We start from the raw sequence: 22665 nt of genomic DNA, 5'->3' as shown, positions 1-22665 counted from the left end.
TTTAAGATTGTCATAAGAAAGTACTGTAAGAGTAGTTGTCAATAAGAGTGAGTGTAGAAAATGTAAATTACAAAAAAAACATTTCTTTTCATTATATATTCTGTATTATTAATGTATTATGATTAAAATAACATCGATCGTTAATGGTTCATTAAGAGATTATTAATATTAATTAATTAAAAACATAAAATTAAGTGATTACGATTTACTTACTTAATAATCTCCAGCTATTTTTAATCTTCAAATTATATACCCTTACTGTGAAAAGATCTAATAAAACCTAGCATAGTTTGCATTTAAAAATTATTTACGCGTTAATTATGTAACAAACTTTATTAAACAAGAGAAATGTGAAACTTCAAAATATTTGTTTTCTGAGATACACAAAGTATAATCTATAGACTACTGACTATCTAAGCTACTAATAATTCATCAACCAAGAACATAAAAAGGAAACAATAATAATAGCAATAATACTATTATTGGCCCCTTACAGCCAGCCAGTTTTAACTAAATAATATATATAAACTAGATAATACAAAACATAAGGATTATTAAATTGCCAAGGATGCATAATATTCCTTAAAAATTCTTACAGCAAATATTCGAGGGGACACCTACCACTAAAAATTAACAAAATAAATATTCTAAATGGTAAAGGCACCGAATTGTTTTAAGGTTTTAATAGTTATACACATAGAGGAGTCAGTCAGATCCATCTAAAAAATTAGTTTGTGCCAGTGGAGCCGAATCCTTCTTCACCTCTTTGAGTTTCAGTTAACTCCTAATAAATATTAGTTTCAATAAGTCTTGGAAATTGTATATATCAAAAAGAAAATGATAGATTGAAAAGAGTAAAAAAAAATGCAGGATTTACATGTAATAAAATAAATAACACTTCAAGTATAAAAATATAAACAGCACAAAAAGAGCTGTTTCAATCACTCTGTCAAATTCAAAAGCCTCAATCTTACCTCAACTTCCTTCAACTGAGGATAGTAGATCTTCTCACAGATAAGTTGGGCAATCCTATCCCCTTTCTTCACCTCAAAATTGGCATCTGAATGGTTGAATAACACAACCTTTAACACTCCTCGGTAATCCTCATCAACCACTCCAGCTAAATCATTTGAAATCTAAATGTGCCTAATAGAGCTCTCTAAATCTCTTACCTCCAACATCAATGAAGTTCTTTACAGCTAGACCAGACCTTGGGGCAATACGCCCATAGCACCCCTCGGGCAACTCAATCTTAAGACCTGTATCAACCAGTAACTTGCCCCTGGCCGGTACCACTCCATCTACGGCGCTTTTCAGGTCATAACCGGCGGCCTTCACCGACCCTTTGGTCGGGGGAAAAGCTTCAGGGATGACTTTAGTGTATTTGAGCACCAGGAGGTCGTCTTGTGGTGAAGGCATTTTGCCGAATTTAGCGTACTGACTGTAGTGAAGACCGTTGAACAAGGAGACACGAAAAGTAGGTTTCGGAGCTTCATTAAACAATTTACCGCGAAATTTTGACACAGGAATCTGGAGGGGTAAAATGCGAGGGAAAATCATTGAATGCCACATGTCTTACTTGTTTGCGTTAAATTTACGAGAGCATTGAGATTGATATTAAGGGTGGTTGAAAGAAAGACGAAACGAAAGAGGGTAAGAGATCCGAGGCATTATTATAACGTAGTAAAATGCGGAAATTGTAAGTTGCACTTGAGAAAAAAGAATTTTATAACCAAATTTTTAACGATTTTTGATTATTGTAAAAAATGTGATGACTCGTACTTTTTAAATATTAAATGAGATTTTTATTCTTTTTATTACGTAACGATAAAAAAGGATGAACATAGTCAAAAAGCGATTCAAAGATTACTGACATAAAGTTGAATAGTAAACAATGTAGAGAATATGTTTAACTTTGAAAAGGAATAACTGATGATTTGGGTTATGATGTTATAAATTGTCCTATTGTTCTCAAATGAAATACTAAATAACAATTTATTAAAAACTATTTTGTACTCTATTGTCCTTTTTCTACCTGTATCACATATTCCACATTTATTTAAGTAGTACATAGCGCATGCCACATAACCTCAAATTCGCATGTTTTAGTTTCTCTCAAACCACACAGCTTTAAACTTATGTTTTAATTAATAATACATTTAATTATAATTAAAAATTCCTATTAAGAGATATAGAACTGTAGTGTTACATCAAGTGAATATATTCTCAAACTTTTTGTTGCTTCTTCCGGCCAAAGAATGCCATTATCCACGTCCCACATAGAAGGCTTGTTCACCTCTAAACAAGATGGAATAAAAAAACTACTCTCCTCCATATTAAATCTAAACCTGTCCCATGAGGAGAATGAAAAATCCATTGTCAATATCATCAACAAGCTCTTATCAACTGCTAAGCATCGCAAAGAAGGTCTTGAATACTTGAATTTAATTATCAGCCGTTGCAGCACATTTACTATAGCTGAGAACTCGCTTAACTGGATAAATCATTGCATTATCAAGTTTTCTGACGATGTTTTGAGAGAATTAAAAATGAGACTCATTGGTAAGAAGTTGTTTAAGATTTATTTATCCATTTAACTAGTGTCTTATAATAGGAAAAATAATCAAGGCCTCATATAATGACTCTGATTTTAACAAGAGATTCATAACAGAGCATGTATCAAAGGTGCTTGATAATTGTCTCACAACATCACATGTCTCTCCATATCAGTGCGCTGCTGCCTTAAAAACCTTAACAACTGCAATGATCTATTACCCTAGTTGGTTTGGGGTGCACAGCCAAAAAATTGAAATGTTTATATTGATATTCCTTGATTCTCCTCATACTGAGTTAGTTAACAATGCTGCTTTGGCATTCCATTATTTGCAACAGGTGGGTAAATTTACTCATTGCACATCAAACAAATAATTTATTTTGAATTTTTGTGTAGATTGGAGGGGCTGGTATCCATGGGGCTAATTACAAAGCAAATTTTACTCGTAACTTGCATAAACTGTGCAAAACTGCTCATAATCTTTATGATAAATTGTGTGCAAATTACACTCAATTATTCAGTAACATTGAGCCATTAGAAGGGGATAGTTTTGAATTTGATGAAGAGACTGTTTTAGATGTTACTGTGAGACGGATTTTTAATGTTTTTAAATTTATTGAAACAATGATTAAGTGAGTTTTAAAATAGAACTCAAAGGATATTTGGGCATATCAAGTGTTTTAGGACAGGGTTTCCTGTGGCTAAAGAAAGTAGTCCTAAAGTTCTTCTAGGGACTGTTTCCCGGTTTTTAGAATATCACAAATGTATTTCTAGCAGTAATGAAGAGTCTTTGGAGAGTTATCAGTTTTCTCTGCAACTACAGACTGTTCAAAGTTATGCTTTAAAATTGTTCAGGCTTTTTATCATCTGGTACTTCTCATTAAATTGTGAGAGGTGTTGGATCATAATTGAATATAAATTTGCAGGTATCAGTCCGATTTTTTACCATTTTCTTATTCAATTTCCAAATCAATTGTTGAAAGTATTGAAAGGGTGCGCAGCTGTGAGTGCTATAAATCTGACAGGTTAAAAGTTCCACTTAGAAACTTTTTATTTCCTTGCTACAAAATGTGAATTTCAGTTTATATCAAGAGTCAGCTTTTAAAGCTTTGAGTGAATGGTTGACAGTTTCAAAAAGCTCTTTACATCCACAGTTTCAATCGCGATTGCTAGAAACAATTTTACCATTAATTATACTGGAAAAGACTGAAGCTACATTGACTATATCCATTGACAATGTTTCTAGCAAAAAGTCCGAAAAAGCCAAAAGAAGAGCTATGACAAATAGAATAATTTCAAGTGGAAATAAATCTAGTGGGTAAGTTTAGGCTTCCATGATTCTCAATCTAAAAACAAACATTTCTTAAAGATTATTTTTCAACTTTTGAAGGTTGCCATCTGACCAGAAGCAATCATCCTCAGTATCTACTTGCAAATACGCTTTAGAAGCACTAAGAAGGATTTTGGAGTGCTCAAAACTGAACATTAAATCAACTCTACTTAAGGTATTTTGATGTGTAGGTTAAAAACATTAATATTTACTGAAATTTCTATAGGACCTTTACAAATCAATCTTCACCTCTCTAATTAGCATTCAATCAGGTCAGCTTCTTCCACCATACAACAACCCTGAAAACCAAATCAAACTTTACAAACTTCTATCTGCACTTTATAGCCAAAACACCCTTTCTATATTACCACCCCTCCACACCACACTTGATATATTGAATGTGGGGGCCAACGATAGAAATCACTTTATTGCGGCTACATGTCAAGAATGTCTCAGGGTTTTAGAGAGTTTTTGCCAACCCATATGTCCTTCCCTTTATATGGGAATTGAAAAAGAAGGTGTTGTGGAGGAGGAGGAAGAAGTTATTGAAGCTTCTGAAAGTGGTAGTGCTGGTTTAGTTGAGTCTATAGAAAATGTTTCTGTTGACGATCAACACAGCGATGGATGTTCCGATAAAACTTCATATCAAGTGAGATTTACTGAGTCAGACTGGTCCACCATAGATGATGGGCTTAGCGAGAAAGGAGCGAGATGTGAAGATTTTAAATTTCAAGAAGTGGGAGATGAAGAAGCTAAGAAGATCAATGATAATTTGAATGTTTTTGAGAACCCAGTTGTCACAGCTCCAAGCGAAGATGGAAATGAAGTTTTAGAGGGTGAGTTTCATCACAATGTTAGCTTAGGAAGTATTGAAGAGGACCCAGACGATGACGGTGAAGCTAATGGAGAAGAGGTTGTATTTGAAATAAACTGGAATATCTATTTTTTTTTATTGTAATGTTTTATTTTAGGATACTGAAACCTCACCTAAGAATCAAAACACAATAGAGCTTCCAAAGTCTTTTGAGACAACGATATCTCAAGTTTCAGAAGAAATAAAAGATGTAATGGGTGCTTCTGAAGAAACTGTATTACCACAAGTCGGAGAAGAATTACTGAAAGCTGAAGAAGAAATTACTATGGGAAATTATGCTGATACGTCTCTGATTACTGAAAATGTTGACATTGGTAGTGAAGTAGTTGAAAGATCAGCAAAGAATCGCGAAAGAGATTCTGAAGAACCTGTGGCAAAGAAAGCTAAAATTATAGATGAAAATGAAGTGTCTTCAAAAAATGATCTTAAAGGAGAGGAAAAGGATCCTGATGAAAGTTATTTGGAAGAAGATTCCTTTGTGGATGAGGTTAGGGATGATTATTAATAAAGTGAATAAATGTTTTGTTGTCTTTTATTTCGATTCTCTTAACGTTTTTAATTAATCAAAAATTAAAATTTATATAATAAAGTAAATATACAAGTTAATGCCCTAATAAGCAATAAGGTAAAAAAACCCAATCAAAAGCCTCTGGTACCGGAAGTTAAATTAGTCCTAGTTACAAAACCTCTTCGATACACTGATGGGGCTCTAAACTCTCTTTTGTCACCACGAATCCTAAAAAATTTTTCATCGAAAGGCAAGGATTTTCTTTCCCTTGAGGGTAATTCTTGCTGTTTCCCTGCTTCAAACTGCATTCTCGCTATGTCCACCATTCGACTACTACGAGTAGGTTCTGCGGTGGTACTTAAATCGATGGGGCCGCTCATACCTGGCAAGGGAATCTTCACGTAAAGCGTATCATCTGACTTATTTCCAATATTGGAGACGTTGTACTGGAAATTCGTATTATTGAGGACGGTTATTAGGCTTTTAATAGCCTCTGCAGAATTATCAGCCCTGGAACTTCTGGAATCATCTTCGGTAGTTGAATTTACGTCAGGAGGAAGCTCCTTATGCAGATAGGCCACTGGCCACCTTTTTGGTTGACCGAAACCACCTGCACAAAATTTCTCAAGTGTTTTTCAAACAATGATAACGACCTTTATAATGTCACCTGGTTTAGGAGGATTTAAAAATTCATTATTAAATTGTTCCTCATAATGATCTAGGCTAGGATTTGGCAGAGGAGGTTGCACTGGAGCATTGGGTCTATCAGGACGGAATCCCTGGCTGTGCGGAGGAGGAGGGTAACCTCCAGAGGAATCCCAAGGAGTTTTGTCTTTATCAAAGCGGTCGATTGCATTGTGGAGATAGTACGGGTAGTATAGGTCGCTGCACTTGCGCCATTGAGTTTTGAACGCTCCCACGTAGCACCTTTTGGAGTAGACATTCAAAAACGTTAGTTAGATATATGCAGCGTGTTTGCCATTTCCGGCTACCCTGCATAATATAAAGTATTTTTTTTGTCTTTTTTTAATAAACATGTCAGAAAATCACCCTATGTATAAAATGTTTGTGATGTTAATGCGTTACCAACCATGAATAGGAGTAGCCATTAGAAAATCCGCAGTGATGATCAGGACTGCAGCAATAGTCCCAAGCGTCTCTTGAACCCCCCTCTAAATCACAGTACCAGAAGCCAGCGAGCTTGTTTTCTCTGCATTTAGTTCCACGTTTACAAGGCCAACCACTTACACTGTATATTTTAAACACATTCAAGGGATCAAGGATGTCTGAAAAACGAGGGGTTAAAAGAAATAAGGTTTTCTTTGTTATTTTCCTTAACAAATCTCACCTTTTCCTTCTGTGTGATGATCAATGCTTCCTCCGTCCGATCCACCTCCTCCTTCTCCTCCGCTTCCGCCGCTGCCGCCGCTCGCTCCTCCTCCACCACCATGAACAGGCTTATGTGCCAAAGCAACGCATCCTGGATTATGATTATCCCAAGAAAACATCCAGGAGTTAGGATCGTGAATGAAATCCACATTGGGTAACAAGTCCCTTTGCATTATATCCGATAAAAGGCAGTTAGGGCCCACTTTCGAACTTTCAGTCCTGTAGAAACGTGTTCATGAACCTTAGTGGGTTGATCCAAAACTACTAACTTACAAAAAACTGAGCGTCATACAATTGAACAAGGTGTCTTCTCGGAGTTTAGAGCACTCCTTTTTGCAGTCTTGCTCCGTGGGCACCCACAAACGTTTGACTATCGCTTGAGGGAGCAACTTGGAGGCTGATCCAAAACCTTCATAGCATACTAAAAGAAATTAATTAAATGAAGAATTTTTAATTAATACAAATTTTCCAGCACTTTGATCCAATTTCGCTCCATCATCCGCGACAGGTCGATTCATCCTCCCTCCTATTTCAAGAGGGTTAGGTTCACAACCGTGTCCGAAGCTACCCCTTTCGTAGATCTCAAATCCAGGTTCTGGAATGAAGTGGTGCCTAGCGTCCAGCTCGTAAAAGGGCCAATCAGTCAGCTGACAATTATCTATGGCTCCTCCAATCACTGGAGATCCGTATCTGAAGCTGTAGGCCCTACAGACAAAGCTGTAGGATTTGAGGCATTCCAATTGACAATTGACTATAGATTTGACAGTTAGAGAATCGCGCACTATGGAGTTATCCAGCCTTTGACCACTTCGGACTCTCCAAAAGCAATCTGAAATATTTAAAGGATCACTGCAAGAATTAATCTTCATGCCTATACTGACCGCTGTCATCTCTTTCAGGAATATCCGAAAACTCTAAACATTTTTCTCGATTGTTCATAGTGTAAATATCGTAGTCTTTATCAGGCTCCAAGTCAGTGTAATAGTCCAGTTCTTTGTAATTTCTGGAGCTCAAATAGCAATTATGTGCTGGCGGTTTCAAGGCAGTGTATCTGAAAACAAAACCGTATGGAACATCTGCAGTAGGTAACGTGGGTTCCGCCTCCAAGGACCTGGAAGCAGGAGTGCCACAATGACTTATTCTGTTGCTACACCTGTGCGGTTTATACACGATTGATATTTCTAGAGCAACTACTGACTAGTGACAATACAGCTATTTTATCCAAACATCGACCTAAAGTGGTTGTCCTAAGAAGTCCACAGCAAGTACTAGAGGACCTACAGGAATGGCTGGTAACTTAGCGGATTAAGGTAAAATCGGTAAAGTGCCAAGACAGGAGACTGTATAAGATCTGGAATTTAATCTGGATAAAAGACTGACACCATGTAAGGGCCGCCGCTGCTAAGGGCAAAGACCTCCTTATATCCCCGGGGCAGCAGAAAAGGCCACATGTCAAAGCCGACAAGACCTTTGAAAAGGCTGAAGCACGTCCAGGTGAGTTGTTCGGCACCCTGGTGAATTACGCAGTGGAGTCCTAAATATCCCAAACAGGGTAGCGGTCACGACATCAGCTGTAGAATTAAATAGAAATAAAAGCGCCAGAGTGACAAGTTTCCGCTTAAAGAGGCAAGGGAAGATCTTCCTGTAAATGCTAGCGATACACTCTCGCTAAAGGGTCTCGACGAGACCTCCTGGCAAATCTAAATGAGGAGGACTGTGAGAGAGCACTACCCGAGTATTTCTTCCTCACTTCGCGAGTTCCTATTGGAATGAACTCAGTCGCCTCACTTTGCCGACTCGTCTACCCTCGCGCTCTTTGACTCGTACCAAAAAAAACGACTATTGATGGATCGTTCACGAGGCGAGAGGAGACAGCGCGAACCCATTCGATCGTGCTCAGTACATTCCCGTTCTCTGCTGAGTTCGCTCCACCTCGACGAGCAAGCAATGCAAATCCTAACAACGACTCCAGTGTCATTTTACCAAGAAAATTTATTTCCTCCTGAATCCTCCACACCCCCTCTCCTCCTTGCCCCACCCCTCTTCCTTTTCCTTCACCTTCACTTCCCAATCCCACTACCCTCAAAACCACCAATCAACTCAAACTGACTGTACCTGAAGGCATAAGAAGCGCATTTTAACTTCTTTTCATAGGCGCACAAGAGCTCACAATGGTAAATATTTAGTACTGTGATTACTTTCTTGACTACGTCCTTGTGAAGGCGAAAACCAGCGGCGCTTCTCAAAGAACATTCTACAAGGGATTGACTTGGTTATCTTGACCTCTTTGCAAAACTAGCTTTACCATCTTTAACAGACTTGTGTCCGGAAGGTAGAGGCACGATCCCATTATCTTGGTCGTACCCCGTGGGTAGGTACCCGTGAGGACGTGGCGTTGGCAAATAGGAACCATCAAGTGCAGGCGAAACTCCAGAACTGCAACAAATATTAATTTTAGTTTTTAAAGTACTGAAGACTGCTCAAGCCCCTACATGAGGGCATGTTCGCCATTAAATTTATCGAAGCCCCAGTAATCGTAACTGTTAGATTTTCCATAACCCTGGTATTGTAGCTGATAGCCGCTAGTGCCGTAGCTGCCCCCATACTGGCCCCAAGAATCAGGTTGCTTATGAGGAGGTTTCGCAGGCCTTTTGGGGATGTAGTAGTGGGGATGAGGATTCTCATATCTGTCAAAGAGTTAAGTGATATCATAGTTAGAGGGCAAATATGAAAAGACCAAGCAGATTCTCTTTGTCAAATTGACCTAAGTGGTATTCAAGAAGGTCACTAAGTGTAACGTATTCTTTGCGGGTGTTAAGTGATTTTCTTTTTATGAGCTCAGCAGTTGAGCCCAGATGCTGGATTTCGAAACGAGTCCATTTCTCCGCAGAGCTTCTCTTTGCTGCGCCTTAGCTCCCCCTCTTAAATTATTTGCAGTTCTCACCAAAGCCATCCCACACCCCTGTTAATTCGCATCAACCCATTTTCTGTCGACTTATGATTTTGACTCAAAACATGTTACAACTAAACAGAAGATTTATTTTTTGCTCATCTGTTGAAATCACAATGTGCCAAAAATGTTCTCGGTGAAAAGCAAAGTTCGCAGTTTTCACTAACTCGAAATATAAAAATTGCGGAATATGTCTGAACGTTCACTCAAGGGGAAGAATCCAAAGTGTCATATACCGGTGTCCGTCTCAGAGGTTCAACCATCAGGAGTCCACACTCGAAGACGGACACTCTGGGCACCTATTGATCACAGTCAGGTCTGATCTCTATCAGCATTGCAATGCCTACACTTAAGTGATAATATCGATGCAGACCACATTGGACAACTTTTCAACTTCCATGGACATTATCTTCTTGATGAGTCACATTGAAACTACCAAGAATTCCATATAGTAGCCCTTAACAAGTTTTTGGACCTAACTTGTATACAGGCTGTTTCAGAATTGCGCTGTTTTATTTGAGGTATCTATTCTCTAGAAGAAAATAAAGAAAAAAGTTTATGTAACCATGTGTGTGATCTCGATCGATTAACGGAACTACAGGGTGTTAAAAGTTAAGAAAAAATTGAGTTTTTATTTAATTGTGCTAGATTTACTGCAGGGAGAGCTTTCAAATTTTATATGTATGTTAGATAATAGGTGCTGGTAAATACAAGAGCAGATTGTCTCCAACTACTATACAGGGTAATAGCGCGGTGTATACGAGCTTGATTTCGTATACACCGCAAATAGTGTCGAGCGATTCTGAAATATCCTGTATATTGTGTTGAAATAGGTTATTAAAATTCGTCGGTTATTATTGTGTCAATTTCGACTCCCCACACCAAAATACCAACATCCTACCTATAGTTATAGCCATATTTCCAGCCTTCTGGCCAATAACCTTTCTCGGGGGGGTAGCTGGAAACGTCAGGATCTGGAGGCTGGAAGGGGGGATTGCGGGAATACTTGTCATAATCCCAGGGAATCACTGGGACTCGTTTGGGGGGAATCGGGAGGTAATGGGCACCTGTATACGGCCGGTATCCCGCTGCGGGTGGATGGAAACCGTATCTATCTACTGAGTGTTCATTGTAATGATGACTGTGACTACTGTGTGATTCGTGTGAATATAGGTAGTCTGAAAAAGAAAAGAAATGAAACTAAATATATTTCATAAATTAAATTCCTTTATTATTTAATGTTGAGTAGTGTGCTTACTAACACTTTTCATTGGTGAACCACACCACATAATTAAACTACATTAAAATAGGCCCAGTTTTTGCGAGAACAAGGTAGGTGCTTGAAAACTGGCTCTTAATTACTTAGACCATTAAATAAGGCAGTGCGTGATAATCAAACTAGAAGATTAAGGTGAGGGCTAAGTAACTCGTAGACACAAAACGTCCCATATAAAGGTTCCAGGGAGATATTTACCTCCTCTTCGGGTTTCATAGTCCGATCTTCGGTCCTCTGGTAAAAGGGGCAGAGGGGGTGGTCGTGGTCTTGGTATGGGTGGAGGCAGAGGGGGGTTACTGTAGCCGCCCTCCCAGCGGTCTACAGGGGGGCGAAGTGGTCTGGCAAGGTCTGAAGGGCGTCTATCTGTAAAAAGCGAGTTAATGTGTATTTTTAAGAATTAGTGTTTCGTGAGCTGTTATGGAAGAACACGTCTTTGCGTAACGTGCCGAGGTAGGCAGCCAAAGATACCTCAAAGTTTAAATATGGCTGCGCGTAATGCTGATCCGTTGCTGTAAACAAAATATCAAAGCAGACATTGGAACGTTTTTATTTACGTCACATTATTCACGTGACAACACAAGTTGTCAAACTGTTATGTTAATGAATTATTATTTCTTCACTGTTGGAAGCTGGTAATTACCATGAAATCTCGAGGTAATGGAACGATCTCGCATTCGCAATTTGGTAAGAACACAAGTACCTAACTTAGAAGTACATTAAATATTATAGCGCTCTTTATACTACTTTAACAAATTATATATTGTTCAAGCGCGATTTCAAGTATACAGGGGGACTCAGATTTCATTTGCAATAAGTAAATACTTTAAGACCTATTGAAAATTCACGAAAACCTGAAAAGAGAAGTTGTAGAAATGTGCACTAGTATAACACCTTTGTCAATATACAGGGTGCTTCGAAAATACGATTTTTTTTAATAGTAACCTGAATATTGAACTTTTTGACGTAACGTATAAAATTGGACGTGTTACATTTATTGCCTCAGCAATATTTTGTTCTTATTTTTTTAACGTTTTTTCTTAATTACCGCCTTGTTCATTCATCTATTTTATTTCTCGGTTGAACTGTTGACCAATTTTCAGAACGCACTCAAAACCTTCTATCTGAGATCGAGAAGGGTGAAAAAGAACTAGAAGACCTTTCAGAAGCTCGATACATCTGTTCAGAAATATGGGCAGCATATCTTAATGCATTGTGCAGGACCGTAATATTAAAAATCCTGGTGGAAAAGCAATTGGAACATATCGAATATTTGGATGAAGTAATATTTGAATGGGATATAGACAATGGGTTGTATGCCAACACTAGTGAGGAGTGAGGACTGTTTGCTGTATATGAATATTTATTTATTCTAATTTGTTATATTGCAATTTAATAATAATACCTATGCAATATACGAGGTGTCCAGGTAATACGAGATTCCACCTTAAAGTTTATCTCGGCACTTTTTCCATGTTTGCTTGTTAACAATTTATATTTTTTCTGCTTTGGGACTTACCATAAATAGATAAAAATCTACTTTAATTTTTTTATTCCGCATATCAACAAATCACACAATTTTCCTACTTACCATATGGTATTCCATTCCTCCGATTCCCTTCATAATACTCGTATCCATATCCGTAACCGTACCCTCGATCCCTGCCCCCAGTATAGCTGCCGACAGGGTAGTAATTGTCACGCGGAGGTTGTCTGCAATCGACTTGTCGCGCGTTTCTATCCCTCGTGTAGAAATCATAATCAGGGGCTGATATTATTTCTCTGTTAATGTCGAGTTTGGACAGAGGTAAGGACAAGAGCTCGCAATCGCCCTTGCCACGTCCAGTTGGATCCAATCTAGAGATAGAGAAATATGTGTGTGCAGGAGGACTTTGAACTAGAATAGCCTTAAAAGGAATATTTAGTTTAGTTTCAATCCCTACAGATGCACTCACTCTCCCCTTATGGGGGGGGGGGTAACGCAGATTTTTTTTTTACAGCAAAACAGTGTTGAATTTAAGAATTTTGACTCATGGAATATTTAGGAAAAATGTGCTTTAATTTTTTATGCTGTTGGTATATGACATAATTTTATCGTGGCCATAGTAAATTAAACGATGATTAGTTTTGTCGCATTAGCAAATTAACCGAGTGCATTTCCGCTAATCTATAAAAGAATCATTGACATTTTTGCCACATAATTTAGGCCTACTATTGAAAAAGCTGTTTTACGGTGTCGGTAAACCTTGACAAGTGCATATTCTATTTAATTACGTTTTATAGTATATTTCTACATTTGCGGCCATTTTGCGTTGTAATGACCTTCTGTAAGTAATTAAACTTTTCGTTAATCAACAATAATATGATGGATTTTGTCCCCATATTCCCATCAAACTCCGGCAACATGTTTCTTGATTTTGGAGCCCCCACTGGATTGATGTTTTTGAACTACAAAATATTGCCCAACGTGCTTCTTTGCAGCTAATAAACCATCGCAGCAAATTGAAATTGCAATGGAATCAACATATTCGAAAATTCCTTTGCTAAAATTGCCGGTAACGCAGCATTTCAAGCCTCCTCCATAACAGTACCAATAATCGTCTTCGTATTATTTAGCCATAAAATTTACCTATAATTGAATCCTTCACATGTAAATTGCCTCTCAAATCCGCATTCTTGCTGACATTGCTCTACGGTCTCGCAAATGGACAGTTTTCGGACGAGACTCCGCACTGTGCGTTTTCCGGCCATAGTTCGTCTAAAACAAGCTGAAGAAAAACTTTGTTACTGCGTAAATTACCATGAAACGTCACTGCCTTATTTGCACATTTCACAACAATTCAGAAGACAGGGGGGAGATAAAAAAATTACCAGCTTTAAAGATGACTTTTTCCACATTTTGAAAACATGGAGCACGCCAGTGCGTTCTTAATCGCTTGATTTCAAAGCAGCTCTTAACGCACGAGCGTGAAATATAGCGCACGAGGCGCAGGCAAGAGTGAAAATCAATCGAGTGCGTTAAGTTACATTCTTGCGAGCTATGGACATTCTTTTTCCCACGATCGTGAACCAACTACGCAAAAAATATGATAAAAAGAGAAAAGTTTTCCACACCTGGACCATCGCAGCGGAAATCCGGCATTATTGCATCGTTGCAAATCCGTGTCTGATTAATCTTATAATTTATTAATTTTAATTTCAATCGGGAGTCTTAAATTAAAATAAACCTGATTGTATAATATTCAGTATTAATATGAAAATTCGGCAGAATGAAGGAATTTAAGAACCGCCACTGTTCATGTGCCACTTTATAGCTCAAATATCTTCATAAAAGTTTACCACTAGGGTTGGAAATATTCCAAGGGTTTACCAGGAAAATTAAATGGGGAGTAGTTTCAAAATGAGTTTTTTCTTAATGTGAATATATCGTTACGTCTATAATTAAAAGAGACGCCACTGTAATGATAATTTGATGATTTCGAGATTCATGGGAGTAATTCGAATCATTCTAGAGGGGTCCTGAACTAAAGTAATACCAGTATTTATGAGATATTAAATTTCAACATAAAAAATTCGTTAGTACACTGAGGGTTTCAAGTTACCAGGCCGGAATTTAATGCCTTTATTTCAATAATTGAACATTGCATTTCAATGAAATTAACCTAGGAACCTCACTGGGTGGTGCGTTAATTCGGTGCAAAGCATTCAGTTACTTCCACAACATTTGAAGGTTACAAATTTCACCCAGAGTCGTAGAAAGGGGGATATCAAAGGGAATCAGAGTTTAAATGAAATAAAAAAGAAAAAACGTCTTAATTTGGATTATTCCAAAAATGGGTGAGAAAATACAAGATTTCGGGTGGTTTTACGCATTTTTTGCAATGTATGCAAATTCCTTCACTCAAAGAAAAAAATAGCACGAAAGCTTTAAAAATTTCCCCTTCTTTGTTAATAACGCCATTGAGACACGTAACTCATTCCAGACTAAAATTGACTATCAAAACCACTTAAGGACACGAAAACAATACAAGTGATAGTTATCATCAACTAATTGACCTTTAACTTATAAGAACAATGATTCAATACCCGGTGTGAATATTCCTTTATCTTGTGGTGATTAAACACAATAATTACATTCATCAAGACAAACACCCAGAAATCTCATGTGTGTCTATTAATGTAATGAGGTCAACAGGGCTTTAATTAATTAGTTTGAGGGAAAAAAAAATTTAAGGGTTATTCGAGTAGCTAGGGCTTAATTGTATGGTATTCTGCAAAAGGAACTTAGAAAATCGGCCTTAATCAATCCCACCTTTCGCATCTTCGATGATGATAATAGATCCATGGACGAAGAAGGAGAAGAGACACAACACCAAGATCCCACTAGTCCGGGACACCATTTTTTCAACACATGACTCGCGAAACTACCACCTAAACCAACTAGCGGTACCACCAACCACCACCGACCATAATAATTAACTAAATTCGAACGCGCACAGTTTCAGTTTGACCATGTGGGTGATGAAAATTTCTCAGGCGAAAATTACCATACAAAAGTAACTTTTACGTAATCCCAACTAATAACTTGACTATTTAGTTTCGATCACTTAAAGAAACTGCCGCGGACCGAAGATGTCACCGATGGACTAGGTACCACCTAGAACATCGGGTGGATTTTAAACGTCCAGATTCAAGGTTTTGATGGGTGCGCTTTTTCTGCGATGGTACCCACTTTTGTTGCTGTTGATGAATTGCTGCTGGATGTGTGCAATTTGTATGTATATTGTTCAATGATGGTTGATGGGAGAATATATTTGTAGTATTAATGGTGGTTTGTTTGGGTTGAGATCCACTTTCGAAGTGAAGAGAAATGATTGTATTGTTTGTTATAATGAAGCTGATTATTCGCTAAAGGTCCTATACCCGATCAATCCTTTATCGCCTGTAGACAAAGGAGCGAATTTCTGTGTCTTCCAACGATTATGTACATGTGTGATCAAGATCATATCGCTCTTGATTAATTTAGGTTCGTCTTGTTCACCCTTAGCTAATTCAGCTTAGTTTTGTTTATTCATAAATTTACTAGATTCAGCTTTGATTAGCTCTAAGGGATGTTGGAAGGCAAAGCAAAGTTGGGCTGCGGTAGCAATGCCATTTCTGTGACAGTTGAGAAAAGCGATGCATGGAGCCTGCCACTCAAGAGTGACAATAACCCCAGGCTCAAAAGCGACTGAGAAGCGAATCCCCAGGCCCCTCGACACTGACGATTTATCCCTCAGGGGCAGTTCCGCGGCGTGGCAGGCTGCTGAAAAGGGAAATCAGGGATTTTTAGTTGGTAGCAGTCCCGGGGAATCTCACACTATCCGGTCGCCGGGACACCAGTCTTTAAAGGATTTTCCTCGAGAGAAAATAAGTTTTTGGGTTCACATGGTAGAAATTCCTGTAGAAACTATTTCTGAGCAATCACTGGTTTTTAGTATTTGCAATAGGTGCGCCACTGATTTTTCCACAAGAAGTGTGAAATTTAAATATGTGTGAAATATTCATAGGGACCACCGCTTACCAAATCATGGGCGTAGATAATTGCTCTTTAGAAGTGACAGAAATTAGAAAATTATATATTCTACAATGAGTTGACTTTTGGCTAGTACCCCCCTGATTTTCTTATATCAGTGTGACGTTTCGCCCAACTTATAGCTAATTCTTAAAAGTACCACCCAGTGTAAAGTTTGTAGCTAGTTATTTTTTGTTGATAGACGTTTTTAAAGCTACAGTCGTTTGCGAGTTGTCCCCGGAAAAAGCGTATATTTGAAGAGTCCAGATATAGAAAGTGACCAAAATGGAGTGAAGCGGAAGACATCTTTCTCAAAATTTTCAAACCAACTCAGCATTGACCACATTCTTATCCATTTTGGAGACGCGCCGAAAATCTAGAATTATATTCTAGTGGCCAGCCACAACAGACACATAGATGAACATATTGGAAATGATTGTTGGTGAAGTAGAACTAGTTACGCATTTTGGTACTACCCAACAATGGGTCATTTTAAACAGATATAATGCGTCCTTCAGTATCGTTATCGGATTACCACATTGTGATTTTTTGGCTACTTCGTGATGCAAGAGGTACCAAAATTGTAACAACCAAAGCAGAATTCGAGTTGCAAAAAATTTGTTTATTGTCGTCTTCTACGGATATAAGTTGCATTCGATGAGATCCATCATTCTAATTGCCCCATTGTTGTAGTTGCAATTAAATTCATAAATTAGTTCCAAATAATAAGAAAATTAGTAGGTATAATGAGTTGTTACGGTAACGGTGTAACGCGCCTTCTGTTAACCCTTGAAAATGTGCACGGGTTTTCCAGTTACTAAACCAATTATATCGTGTAATTGTTTTTATAATAATTGTTATAGAAAATACTTACCATCGCCCTTGTCATTGGCCAGTTCCGTTATGATTGAAGTAATCTTCTCCCCATTGTACCCCACACTCTCAGTAACCACCTTAATGCCTCCCTTATCGTTGAGCAGCTCTCCAGGTTTTCCATGGTGGTTATTACCGTAATCCACAACTCCATAGTGATTGCTCAGCTCCGTGGAAGGAGGTCCTGCACCTTCAGGTCCACTACTTGCAGAGGGAGGCCTGAAGGAGGTCGTGGAAGCTAGGCTATAGGAAAATAAGTAATGAGAGTGACGGAGGTGAACTTATCGCATACTTGAAAGGGCGCAAGTCTTGGAAATTTGGAACTGAGGGCCTCTTGTATCCTCCATCAAGAGTAGGCCTGCAATTAACTTTTTTAGCTATGAGAGCTAGATTAAACAAGTTTAATACCTCAGATTGGGGTATTCCTCAGATGGGGGACGGTGTGGCCTGTGTTGCTCACTATTAAAGCTCGCTGGATTTGACCTATATAAACATTAAGATTTTGACGCATTTTCGTTAAGATGAACTGGAACGTACCCGTAGGAAGGTCTTCGATCCGAATTAGGCCTTACGAACAAATAATCCTGCCCTGCAGGGCGATTATACTCATCGGGGTGCGGCACCACGGACCCGTATCTATGGGGAAAATCTGGGTTGGGCTTGAGGTACTGGTCGTAGTAGTTATAGGGATGTTCCGAAGGACCATAATGGCTGTTAGTGGGAACACCTTTATATGGACTTTTTTTCCGAATAAATTTTGAATGGCAGCATTGTGCCTTATTATCCTTTAGGGCCTACAGATCAAAGTATCGCTAACATTATCTAGCAGATAATTTACATGCACCGCAAACAATTTGCAACTTTAAATTTCCACTATCTTCCCGATAAAGTTATCTGGACTTTGATATTTCGGCCCTTAATCGAGTACCTAACACCTGCCTGTATGTTTCAGATTCAAATGAATTGTGATGATTGAAGTACGATTCGTATTTCCGGCGATCCATTGATACAGCTGGTACATAATCTCGATGGTTTGGCGGCCTGGGGCCGAGTCTGTCATTTGGGTATTCCTCAGGCCAATAGGGGGTGATTTGCGAGTGACCGAAGCCATCCCCGTAGTGCTGTGGGGGTTTGTAGGGAAGCTTATGGTCGCCATAGGGATGACTGAGAGCTGGAGGTGTGAATGGCGGTGTGTCACCTTCCATTTGGTTGACAACTAGAGGATTAGTATGGGTGGATTAGCGATGCATTAATTCTAATTTTCCCTTGGGTCAGCCACAGCAACGTTCGTATATTACAGCTATATGATCAATGAAAGTGCAAACTGGTCGTTTATATACAACTTTTACAGGTATTGGGAAAAATAGACAATTTGATTTATCTACATCACTATCTTCCAACCAGGACTTTATCATAATAGGAAAATACGTTTCTGTTTCGTGACTTGTTGAAATCAACGTAATTATCGTTAGCAAGTCATTAGGAAATAACATTAATAAAAAAAATGGGGATTTATAATTTTTTTTACGTTTCGGTTTATTTAATTAAGTCGTCTTCAGGGCACTAAAATACAGGAAAAAACTAAAAGTTGGGAAACAACTAAAAAATATGAAAATTTAAAGAATTTAAAAAAATATGTTTTAATGCCCTGAGGGTGGTTTAACATAACTGTGTGGATATTAACAATTCAAGTGTCGAAAACGGGAAAAACGTGCCGAGGAGAGTCAATTCCATTAATAAAATGGCAACAAAGCTACCGTCTTTTGTTAAATAGAATTGTGGGAGATGTCAGACATGACAGCTGAAAATGGATGTAGGAGTTTCTAAACTGAAGAAGCGCACTGTTGCCGCTACGTGCTCGCTCCATCTCTACTCACCATTCCCATTCCCATTCCCATATTTTTGGCTGCCCAAGCCAGGAGAATCCCCATGGTTTAAAGTGCTCCCTGCGACCAAGATATCATGCATCGGATGTAGCACACTATCCGGGCCATGGGCAATGCTTACTAACGTCTGCACGTGGTCCACATTACCTCCATTGCTAGGGCCTCCATGGTAGTCTCCTGCAGCCATAACTTTCGAAAAGATTCCTCAAGATCTAACATGAACATCACCTTCAGAAACTGAGTTGTGATAGTGATTCGAAGGAGCCGGTAAGTTTTCGTAGGAGTTTTCACCATAAGGAGTAGTTTCCGAGCCTACGTTACTGCCAGGCTTGTGGACGGTTGGGTGACTCCCCGGCGGTTCTAGGACGATCTGACAATCCAGCGTTTTGACATACAAATCGAAGTCTGGATCGCTGATTGTTCCAATAGGTTTCAAATCGACAGTTTCTTTAACGGGTTGACCGCTGATGAGGCAGGTGCCGTTGCCCTTTGGACCGATCCTAATTAAACTTAAGGTCATCAACAGGTATAGAGATGATATATACTGTAATAATAAGAGGAAGTATTTTGCTCGATGCAGCCTTGATGGTCATCAAGTTATAAAACCTAATAAGCATACGAAAACAAAAGAACGGGACCAATTATTTTCAGCTTGTGATTGTAGTCTTAAATCATTAGCGGAAATGGTGACCTTCAGGGTGTATTTTCATGTTTTTTTTCTACCTGTTCAGTGTTGTGCATAGATATTAACAATAGATCATACCCGAAACTATAAGCCCTGCACTTATCCTTGTCGTGAGTGCACTCCTTCTCGCAAGAACTCACGGTGTTGTGGTCGAACGTTTTGTAGACTTGAGTAGGGTTCAGTTTCTCCCCTATGGCCAATCTCTCATAACAATCTGAAAATTGAAATATACGCAAAGTTTAGTCTCATTCCAATGTGGCGAACAACTGCCGGATTAAGGTCAAACACAGATCAAAATCCAATCATCACCCGGAATAAAGTTCATTAGCATTTTCTGATGATCGTGCAGAGAATTCGTATAATTAAGTACAGTTAATCTAAAATAAGATTTTTTTTACCATGGACCTATATTTCGATCATAATATAAGTGGGTTTGTGTATCATAAAATTTGCTCACCATTTCTTATGACGGTTAGCTGACCATCAATGCTGATGGCTGTTGCGGCGGCAAGACAGCACGCACTGAACACTACTAGTTGAACACAAAAAGTATTGATTTCCATAGTCCAAAATCAGTGTTTTTCACGTTAATGCATCTTCAAGGTGCTTAATTATCCGGATGAAGACCGCACCTTTAATTGTTTACTTTCTTGCGAGTTTTGTAACGGCATTACATTTGCCCCTGTAATTGAATTTGCATTGTTTAGCACAAGTCTTTGCTTTTAAAAAAATAGATGTAATATCTGAAAATCTAGTTATTACATATTCAGATTATTATGACTTGAATGAGAAGTAATTAAGCTTTATTGTTGCTTTTTTAAGTGTAAATGGCGCAATGTAATGATCGTTTCCGCTGTTTTCATTTGATGTGACGGACCGCAATTGCAAAAATGAACAGAACAAAAAACTCCTTTTCTGGCTAACAAAAAGAATAGTGTAAAAATACGTGGGATCTGAGTTTCTTCCACCAACTTCGAGTGAGTTGAGCAGACGTTATTCAGGAACATTTCTTAATTATAAAAGACAAAAGGCCCGAAAATAAAGAAAGGAATGATAAGATTCCGAGAATTCGCTAAATTTCAGAAATCTCTTCTAACCGGTCTTGGTCGATCTTAAGGCGAAGAAAACACACCTCAGTGCTAAAAAAACGAAAAAATTTCGAGCTTTCAAACAAGAAAACTCTTCGAACTCCATGAATTTACAAAAAAATTCATTTTCAACCTAAAAGGTCAGCTTATGAAAATTTCTCATCAACTATAGTTCTAGTGCGCGAATTCCCATAGATCATAGGAGGATAGAGACACAAGACCGTCGAAAGCAAATTCCACCATTGATTGTGTAAACGAACACGAGCTCTAAAGGTATCGTTGGTTGCCTGTCATACCCAGCTAAGGATACATTTCTGTATTCTTCAGGGGAAAAAACCCGAGGAAAGCTTAACTTTAGTAATCTGAATTGGCGTTTGGAGTAAGTGGAATTTGTGAAACAAGGATAAAAATTATTTTAAAGAAGCTTCAGTTGACACTGATCAATTTGTTTTTTTTTTAACATTCCGTAGATAAGTTTCGTTTTTGATTCAAAAATGTTTACACTAGAAATTTTTTTTGCTCCAATATTAAACGAGATCAATTGGTGCAATGATGCATTTAACCACAGCTACCGTTCCTGCTGATAAGATGAACAGGAAATTCGTCATCTGGCACTTAGCAGTGAAGCTCATGAGTATGTTAATATTGTTATTCTAAAGGATTCAATCAGTGTCATTTAGTATTCGCAACTTTGTCATGAAGATCAACCCTGCCTGTCCTGTAACGGCCACTTGAGAAAGTGGATGTTAGAATTTGAATTTTATACAAGAGAGGATATTCATTTGAAACCTGGGAAATCGTTGCTCTTCACTATCATACCTACCAGAGAAACGTGTTGTTTCCTTGGGTTATGTTTCACCAAGCTACAAAGAATTAGAAAAGATGACAACCCTACCTATACCCTTAAAGAGACCCTTGCGACTCGGTTAGACCATACATAAACCAGTTCCGTAACCAAGCGTTACCACAATCTGAAACGCACTTCTTTCGCGGTAAACGAAACGAAATATATCCGCACGTCTCTGATGAAGAAGGGCGTCTTCTTCGACTACCGATGACGGACAACTGGAAGGAACTGAAGGAAGACTGCGAAGATCTTCAGTGGCCAATCTTGTAATTTCATATTATCTCGCCTTAACATCGAAATTGACTTGTTCTGGTCCGCGAAAATACAACCCAGTAGTGGTCATTTTTAATGAGACGGAGTCATCGTCTTGAAGCCTGAGTCATGTGTGAATAAAGAGCTTTTTGGAGGATGTTGTATTTAAACTAGTAGAAGATTTATTGGTTATTGTTAGCAGAATATGTGATCATCTTGTTGTGCTTCGGTAATTGCCGGAAGTTTGTTGTAGCACATAGGTGTAAACCCAAGAGCAAAAGGGAACTGTCTCCATGTAACTCATATGTGGTGTGCCTCTCCACGCGATTTACATAGGTAATATGCATCTACCTGAAGCGATTGGCCTAAAAAAGGTTAATTTGCTTTTGATGACTCGAACAATAACTTTAATTCTGGCTTGTTCTTGTTTATTTTTCAGTTGGAGGTCGTGGTTCTGAGAAATTGATGCAGACGGTTACTCTTGTAATTTTGAGGAAATAAATTAATAAGTCGACAAAATTCGATTTTTCTACATGGTTTCGAGTCTCTTGTAAAGATTAATTTTATTGTCTGCTTGGATGAGCTAGATTAGCCCAAATAAA

The 22665-nt window shown here is 38.3% G+C and overlaps 3 protein-coding genes across 3 annotated transcripts; 1 reads left to right on the top strand and 2 right to left on the bottom strand.

Moving 5' to 3' along the window:
• Positions 1-314: 314 nt before the first annotated feature.
• Positions 315-1752, bottom strand: dUTPase (Deoxyuridine triphosphatase). Its single transcript, XM_066286282.1, has 3 exons — positions 1173-1752; positions 975-1120; positions 315-784 (listed from the first exon to the last, which is right to left on the bottom strand). The coding sequence occupies exons 1-3, from the start codon at positions 1570-1572 to the stop codon at positions 728-730; spliced, it is 603 nt and encodes a 200-aa protein (XP_066142379.1). The 5' UTR covers positions 1573-1752; the 3' UTR covers positions 315-727.
• A 259-nt stretch (positions 1753-2011) lies between these two features.
• On the top strand, positions 2012-5281 carry LOC136341363 (proline-, glutamic acid- and leucine-rich protein 1-like). Its single transcript, XM_066286267.1, has 9 exons — positions 2012-2562; positions 2615-2892; positions 2951-3186; positions 3239-3424; positions 3481-3579; positions 3636-3872; positions 3945-4059; positions 4111-4797; positions 4856-5281. Exons 1-9 carry the CDS (start codon positions 2259-2261, stop codon positions 5261-5263), a joined length of 2550 nt encoding a protein of 849 aa, XP_066142364.1. The 5' UTR covers positions 2012-2258; the 3' UTR covers positions 5264-5281.
• Positions 5273-22055, bottom strand: LOC136341358 (uncharacterized). The gene is made up of 24 exons (XM_066286252.1): positions 21788-22055; positions 20334-20558; positions 19955-20090; positions 19420-19691; positions 19183-19368; positions 18245-18521; positions 17843-18016; positions 17714-17788; positions 17598-17663; positions 17307-17548; positions 13508-13646; positions 12470-12735; positions 11080-11244; positions 10507-10783; positions 9148-9342; positions 8961-9091; positions 8771-8909; positions 7537-7706; positions 7131-7484; positions 6929-7076; positions 6615-6874; positions 6357-6552; positions 5934-6193; positions 5273-5876 (listed from the first exon to the last, which is right to left on the bottom strand). The coding sequence occupies exons 2-24, from the start codon at positions 20437-20439 to the stop codon at positions 5398-5400; spliced, it is 4713 nt and encodes a 1570-aa protein (XP_066142349.1). The 5' UTR covers positions 20440-20558; positions 21788-22055; the 3' UTR covers positions 5273-5397.
• Positions 22056-22665: the final 610 nt, after the last annotated feature.

Source organism: Euwallacea fornicatus, chromosome 10, assembly GCF_040115645.1.
Source record: "Euwallacea fornicatus isolate EFF26 chromosome 10, ASM4011564v1, whole genome shotgun sequence".
Classification (NCBI taxonomy): Eukaryota; Metazoa; Arthropoda; class Insecta; order Coleoptera; family Curculionidae; genus Euwallacea; species Euwallacea fornicatus.
Note: the sequence above shows the minus strand (reverse complement) of the source record. Positions and strands in the feature narration are given on the sequence as shown.

Excerpts from the sequence above, each read along its gene's own strand:
- LOC136341358 (XM_066286252.1), bottom strand. The coding sequence starts at position 20,439 with ATGGAAATCAATACTTTTTGTGTTCAACTAGTAGTGTTCAGTGCGTGC. Across the intron at positions 6,553-6,614 it reads TCATCACACAGAAGGAAAAG|ACATCCTTGATCCCTTGAAT; the intron begins GTGAGATTTGTT and ends CTCGTTTTTCAG. Across the intron at positions 6,194-6,356 it reads AATGGCTACTCCTATTCATG|GTGCTACGTGGGAGCGTTCA; the intron begins GTTGGTAACGCA and ends CTACTCCAAAAG.
- dUTPase (XM_066286282.1), bottom strand. The coding sequence starts at position 1,572 with ATGTGGCATTCAATGATTTTCCCTCGCATTTTACCCCTCCAGATTCCT. Across the intron at positions 1,121-1,172 it reads GAACTTCATTGATGTTGGAG|CTGGAGTGGTTGATGAGGAT; the intron begins GTAAGAGATTTA and ends CAAATGATTTAG. Across the intron at positions 785-974 it reads CTCAGTTGAAGGAAGTTGAG|GAGTTAACTGAAACTCAAAG; the intron begins GTAAGATTGAGG and ends AATATTTATTAG.
- LOC136341363 (XM_066286267.1), top strand. The coding sequence starts at position 2,259 with ATGCCATTATCCACGTCCCACATAGAAGGCTTGTTCACCTCTAAACAA. Across the intron at positions 2,563-2,614 it reads ATTAAAAATGAGACTCATTG|GAAAAATAATCAAGGCCTCA; the intron begins GTAAGAAGTTGT and ends GTCTTATAATAG. Across the intron at positions 2,893-2,950 it reads CATTCCATTATTTGCAACAG|ATTGGAGGGGCTGGTATCCA; the intron begins GTGGGTAAATTT and ends ATTTTTGTGTAG.